The 7323-nt window shown below is 42.5% G+C and overlaps 1 protein-coding gene across 1 annotated transcript in view; it reads left to right on the top strand.

Moving 5' to 3' along the window:
• CNTNAP2 (contactin associated protein 2) overlaps nucleotides 1–902 on the top strand; it is a 62558-nt gene extending 61656 nt beyond the window's left edge. The window contains exon 5 of the mRNA XM_007469884.1: nucleotides 703–902. Within this exon, the coding sequence (XP_007469946.1) occupies nucleotides 703–902 (200 nt within the window). The remainder of the gene's footprint in view (nucleotides 1–702) is intronic.
• Nucleotides 903–7323: the final 6421 nt, after the last annotated feature.

The following is a 7323-nucleotide window of genomic DNA, read 5'->3' as shown; positions in this document are numbered from 1 at the left end:
CTGGGAGGATCCCACGTGCCGCGGAGCGGCTGGGCCCGCGAGCCATGGCCGCTGAGCCTGCGCGTCCGGAGCCTGTGCTCTGCAACGGGAGAGGCCACAACAGTGAGAGGCCCACATACCGAAAAAAAAAAAAAAAAAAAAAATGCACAGCCTAGAAGTTGAGAATTATGTCTTATTCAGTGGACAAAACTGAGGACTTAAGCTCAGGACACAGCATCTCAGATAACTCTGAGGAGCTGCTTCAAAGAGACAGCGGGGAGCCAGGATACAGAGGAGTTTTTGCAACAAAGACCAGGTAGTCGGAACATCAAAAGATTACTATTCATTAAAGAAAACCAGACATCTCAAGTTAAGGAATTTAGCGCTTTTCTATATATGGGAAGATGCAAGAGTCTGGGCTCACTGAAATCATTCCTTCGACAGGCACCTCAGCTCTCTGGGGCCAGTATCCTGCACTTTCTCATCCTGAGTTCCCTCAGGGCTCCCCATCTGGGGCAGCTGTAGTGGCTGACTGCTGCAACATCCTTTGTTTACTGATATGGCAGGCAGCGTTGTTAGCCCACATTGTTGTTGTCGTTTTGGGGTTCTGTGTTTCGTATGGGAGAGGGCAGCACTTGAGGGAACGATGGTGAAGCAGGGGAAAAGTGTTGGCGTGATATACAGGATTTGGTTAACCTCTAGTCCCTCTGCTGTCTCCACCAGGGGTCATTGCCGTGGTAATCTTCACCATCCTCTGCACCTTGGTCTTCCTTATCCGGTACATGTTCCGTCACAAGGGCACCTACCACACCAACGAGGCCAAGGGAGCAGAGTCAGCAGAGAGCGCGGATGCCGCCATCATGAGCAACGACCCCAACTTCACAGAGACCATTGACGAAAGCAAAAAGGAATGGCTCATCTGAGGGGCGGCTCTTTGGTGATGGGATGAGGGCGTGGGGAGTGACGGGGAGGAGGGCGAGGGACAGAAGCTCCCTACTTCGTACTCCTGAGCACATCCTAAAAATATTAGCACAAGTTGGGGGAGGCAAGCGACAGAAAACTCCTGAGACTGACGGCCACAAGAAATACTTTCTGATATGTCTTTATAGATGAGTTTCCCCTTCTGTATCAAAACAAAATAATACAAAAAACGCTTTTAGAGTTTAAGCAGTGGTTGAAACTTGTAGGTACTATCTGTCTTATTTTGTGTGTGTTTAGAGGTGTTCTAAAAACCCATGGTAACAGGGCAAGCTTCCTACATTTTTCAGAGCCCTGAGAATGTGGATATTTTTTCTTGAGAAAAGCTGATGCACAGTATACATGACTTCCAGCATTTTCTTCCTTTTACATAGAGTCAGCCTCTAACAGGCTATTGTAGTAACTAGTTCGTGTTCACGTAATATTTCTTTTGGTGTCCTGTGAATTGGAAAAGGAGAGATGGGGCAGAGAGAACCTATGATTTGACAGTTCTCAAAGAGACCTTAGTGTGTGCAGCTCTCTGAGAGTTCCCACCAGAAACAGCTGGAGGAAGAGGGGGTGTGGCCCCTCTTGTGTGACAACGTGATCAGTACAACCTAGAGCAGCTTTCAGAACCAAGGAAGCAATTTCCTGTTGGGATCGTTGGTTTTACATTTCGTCAGATTCTGCAAGATAATACTGTTCCACGTCTGCAGTCTCAGCCCTATCCAGTGTCTGTAACTATCAGCTACGATACCTGGTGACCAGCTGTTACAAAAAAATTTTCCCCCTGCTTTACCTACAACATATTGGGTTAGATTGTATGTGTGTGTAAGCACCTCAGTGGGGAATTAGAGCCAGATGTTAAGATTTGTCTGCTCTGTTTCTTTTGTAGTTGGTAGCAAGAGTATGGATACTTCCTAGTAAATGCATAAATTATGTTGGTCTTCTTATTTTGCTTTAAATCTCTAGTCTTTAAGCCCCGGGACAAGATCCTAGCAGACAGTGTCCTCTGAATGGATGAACCAAAATAAAGCCAAGTTGTGACTGCTAGTATTGTTATTGCTGTTACTCTGGAATCATGTGGAAAACCTGCCGTATTTTAACTCATCTACTTCCACGTATTGTTCCATCCTAAACAGACACACTGCCATGATTCAGGGACCTTCTTTGGCAGACACATTTGAATCTCAGGTTCATCACAACCTGGTAACTGATTATTGCCTCTCAGAGAGTGGACATGTCTGGTCAAGCAGACCTCAGTTTAATCAGGAACCTTCATCAACTAATTCCAGCAAGTAACTATTTATTTAAAAATAATCGACTGTGTGTGTAGGCAAGTGGGACAGTGCTCCTACCGGAGGATCCAAAAAACAATTTCATTTATTTATTTTAAAAGAAGGTAACACAAAAGTTATTTCTAGAATGACTACCATTTATGAACCTTATAGTTCAGGCTGTTATACTTAATAAGTACCTCAAAAAATTTTTTTAGACTCCAACATTTTGAGGAATTAAATATCCCTTTTTTCTTTCTCCCCCTGGAAGGAGGTAAGATGAGGGTAAAAACGTACTGATGCTATTGTTCTGTTGGCCTCTGCCTGGAGAAAATGGAAATTCTAGTTCCTTTGGGTTATATATTCAGGATACTCGGGATGCCTGACTTATTGGAGGACCTCAGTTTCTTGAGCAATGGAAAATGTTATCCAGAGCTGCACATGGCACCAGTGCCTGACAAATTCCAAAGGAGACAGTGGACCAGTTAATTCACATTCAAGTGAAGGTCATAAAACAAAAGAGAATCCTAGCGCCCTTTTACAGTTGCTGACCTCGGGCACTGTCATAACCACCTTTTACTTAAAAAGGTCTTGATCATTCTTAAATAAAATGCATTTACCATGAAAAGCATTTATTAATGACCAAATATTAGAACAACATAACATTTACAAATGACATACTGAAAATAAAGGTTATTTATTTGACCAAGATGACTACCATTAAGGATTCTTTTATATATTTTCAAAATGAAAGAGCAAATTTTAAGCATTATGTTTAAAAATGTTTCTGATTTCTTAATACCTGTTTGATAGGTATTACTTTTGCACTTAACAAATAGCACCAGGTGGAAATTTATTATTTATTGCATTTGCCATGAGAGCTTTATTCTTTATACATTGTCTGAGCACTTTCCCTTTCTTTCCAAAATGATTAAGAAATTAAAACAGTCAGACATAGCCCCTTATACTAAAATGTGCTCACCCTTTCTCTTCTCTGTCTTCTTTTCTTTTTCCTGCCACAAAAAGTGAAAAATAAAACCTAACACTTCTCCCCAGATTTTCAAACGTAGGGCACCGGGGTGACCGCGGGGACCCGTGTTTCTCCCACCTCAGCATCGTTTGAGATTTACAGACGCATGACACGGCCTCTGCCCTGAAGGCGGTTACAGCCCAGCCAACGGACAGGACACAGAAAAAGTGGATGAGGTATTAGTAATGAAGTAAAGGGCTAAATACGTGCTGGACATCTTCTCTTTGGGACTGCAGTCTTCACCCAAGTTCCTAAATTTATTTGTGAAGGCCACATACAGTACCTTCTTAAATGCTAAATAATTTTGTTTTCTGTGCAGAAAAGAAGACAGCTCTTCTTTTCCAGCTCCCCAGGCAGCCATGACATTATGACCCAAGCTCAGGGCCCAGTCCTGCTTTGTCAATCATATCCTGCAAAAGCCTGGTGTCTTAGAATCCGATACCTTACCAATCAAGCACAAAGAGGCTAGTGGTAGTCTCTTTATATAATAAAAGAATCAGAACAAAAACAAAGTTTTCTTTAAATAAGAGGTGGTTTTCAAGTTGTAGGAGAAGCTGACAGTTGATTTCGGGTTGTTTGTGCAGGAAACGTCCTCCGTGTATAAAGCAAGCATCTCTATTTTGAGTTGATAGGATTGGGGTCTTCAAATGAATGCAAAATCAGTCCCCATCTGCGCTCTCAATGTACTCCCTTGAGCTCAAGGATGCTAGTTCAGGAGGTAAGAGGTTATATTCTTAAGTTCTTCTCTGGCCCTTCACAGTATATAAGACAGCATTTCCCTTGTGGCTTTCAAACAACTGCTCAAAAAAGAAAAGAAAAAAAAAAGGTGTGCGAGAGAGACCTGTTGTGTGGGAGTTTTTATTGACCATCTGGGGATAAGAGTTTGAGAGCCTTTATTGGAAAATTTCCTGTTGCCCCGTGTTTGACAAATCAGCATCCTTTGCTAAGAGGAGCAGGATTTCAGGGGCACAGGAAAGAGAGTTGGTGTGAGCCCAAGAGTGGATCTTAACGTTGTCGTTGAACATCTGTGGGGCAGCCAGCAGATGGCACTGAGAGCTGGGCACAAAGACACAGACCATAGAAAGCTCCAAAGGAAGAGCTAACAGCTACCGGTAGGAAAATGTAGTGTCAGTGTAGCTCAGGATGAAACTGTCAGTTCCTTCGATAACAGGATCTGTACTTTTCTGTTTTTCCACAGGTTCTTTTTCGCCCTGTCCTTTTGTGTAAACGTTTTCATGGTCCCTTGATGTCTCACACCTCCAAACGATTAGCACCTGTTTGGAACCTCTTAATATATTTTTTTTCCTTTTCACCATCCTGTCAAGCAGTTTTCAAAAAGAAAGGCAACAATTAGTAAATTGAATTCCGATGAGCCAGCCAAAAATAGGTCTAAATTGCTAGTCCCAATAGTATCACCTCATCCTGAAATAGATGAGGAACAAATAGTGTTTCTAACTGATCTGGGCTAAAACCCAATAGGTGCCGTTTTTAAAATGATGTTTTGGTGAGAGGTGATCCCTAGAGCTGACCCTTTCTCTCTCCCTGATGTGCTCTGTAACCTTGGCCAGCTCGCTGAACGTCTGTTCCTTTTTGCCTCATGTGTAAGATAGAGCTGTTTTATCCACTTCATGAGACAATGGTGAGGTGCCGTGGATTCTTGGCTGTGGATACTTTGAAACCCAAATATAAAGGCCAAAGTCAATGGACCTATGGGAAGACTTACTTTCCAGCTCGTGGTTGTAAGTCACATCAAAAGAAACCATGCATCCATGTCCAGGAGTGTAGAGACGTGAAGCATTGCTGTACAATTACTAGATTATAAGTCAGGTAGACTGCCAGGGAACTAATCCGTCAACACTGGGAGATGCAACACAGCCAAAGGCCAGAGAAATCAAAACACCACATGTATAAAACCCTAAGTTCCCACCTGGGTGTGACTTGTTGCTTACACATGCCCCAGTATGATTATAAATAAGACAACATTGAAAAGCAAATGTGACTGTTTCACGTAGCCCGATGGCCCTGTGCCTACACTACACACACCCTGCATGATGATGTTGGAAACTTTAAATTTATTTCACAGCAGTATTTTTTGGATACAGGTGGTTCGTGAAACTCATTATCCATAAAACAGGGAAACCGTGTTGAAAAGTTGGTCATCTCCCATGGAGCAAAGACTAGCAAAAGGTAATAAAGATACCTGGGCACACGGGTATTAATACCCAGCAGGCACTTACGAGTTTATTTTCCAGATGAAAATGTGCTTTAAGAGCAGGTCTACTTACAGGGGCTGCAACCACTTTCCGAGTCTCAATTTTTTTTCAGCAACTGCTGGACCCTGAGATGGTCATGGAAACATGGAGACTCCTGCCATCTGGTAGGCCAAAAAACAGTTCTCAGTGTCACTGATTCTTTTTGTTTTGTCAGGTTTCTTTTCGTTTGTTTGTTTTTTCAGTGAGCATGTTGAACTGCAGAGGTTAGGGTTGTGAAAAGCTGGGCTAATATTCTTTCTGTAAAGTCAGTTAGGCTTCCATCCCTGTGAAATAACACGAAATTTTGCTCTCTAAAAGCAACAGCATGTAAACTAGAATGAAAGAAGGAAATCATGTATGTATGCCTACTATTCTTTGTGAATGTCTTTCATTTAACTAAAATTATATTAGAAACTGGATTGATAAATAAAAAAGTCCAAAATAGTTTTAATTATCCTAAAAGCGATTCTTTGTGTTTTGTTCCACCTGATTCTCTTAGAAGCTATTTTCAACCTTCAGCAAAGAAAGTTTCAGGCACTGAAGTACACATCTCTTTGGAATATAATCTTTCCAAAAGCTGTGGCGAACTGGTCGCTCCGCAAAGACAGGTCTCGTATGGATGCATCCGTCGTTAACCTCCATTTGCCACAAGCTCCTCTCTGCACCCCATTTTTCTTAAAGTGGCTTAATGGATATTGGCTTCAGGTTTTGGATTAGTTTACACACAGCTTGGTAAATTATGGTTGGAGCTCCATGATGTCCAGAGTATATTCTGAGCCCAATTTGGGATGAGGGAGTAATGCTGGGTAATGGACAAATAGATCCAGGCCAGTGAACTAGGTAACAGGAATTTACAACGTGTCTGGAGATGCAGATCTTTCTAAATTAAGGGCTGCAGTTCTTAGTTCTTAGTCCCATTTTCTAGTCTTCAGTTACCATTGGGAAGCCATTTCCTGCTAATCAACTTTCAGTGAAGCATTGAAATGTGCACCAAATAAGTGTGAATTCCAGTTAAAAGCCCAACCTCTCTGTGCTTCAGCGATTCCCAAGGCCAATCAATAGAAATAACTCTGAAGTCTGTTTAGAAGGCATTGTGCCCTGAGGTTCTTTGTCAGGATTCTGCTTTGCAAGTGTGATCCAACAGGTGTGGGGAGAATGTCAGAAATTCCCCCGAGAAAAGAAAATCAGCGCTTGTAAAAGTTCATAACAAACGAATGAGCCGGCCAGTTCAGGATTTACCGTCTGTAGCAAAAGCATCTGAGCACCACATACTTCCTCCCTTTCCCAGTCTCCCTGCCATCAGCCATGTGGACACCAAGATCAGTAAACTCCAGGAAGACAGCGATTTTATTTTGCAGAAGCACCCTCTTTTCAATGAATGGGGAGTAGAGAAGCAGAGAAGGGGTAGGAGGGAGAACAGCTTGGGGAGACGTACATTGAAGAAAACATCCAATTTTACTCTTTGTTGGTGATGACATGGCCTGATGGACTTACCAGCCGGAAGACAGAAAAGAGGAAACAATTGTGTTACTATTTTTTGAAAAAGAGTTTATGTCCTCCCCAAAGAACCTATGTTTGAAAGCTAACTCTTGAGAGCAAGTATTATATGAGTCATCATTAACATATGCACATCTTGCCCTGGTCACTCTGAAGTCCATGAATTCAGAGAAACCTGGGCTAAATAATCCCTTCCCTGGAAGATTCCTTTCTACCAGCAACCGTTCCCCTCCCACAAACACGCCAACATGCCTGCAAAGGACCGCAGCTCAAAGCCGTTTGCCAGGAAGAGAATGCAAGGTTGGTTTTGGGGGTTTTTTCCCCCTGCATT

The sequence above is a fragment of the Lipotes vexillifer genome, unplaced genomic scaffold (assembly GCF_000442215.2).
Source record: "Lipotes vexillifer unplaced genomic scaffold, Lipotes_vexillifer_v1.1 scaffold472, whole genome shotgun sequence".
Classification (NCBI taxonomy): domain Eukaryota; kingdom Metazoa; phylum Chordata; class Mammalia; order Artiodactyla; family Lipotidae; genus Lipotes; species Lipotes vexillifer.
This window is presented reverse-complemented; position numbering and strand designations above follow the sequence as displayed.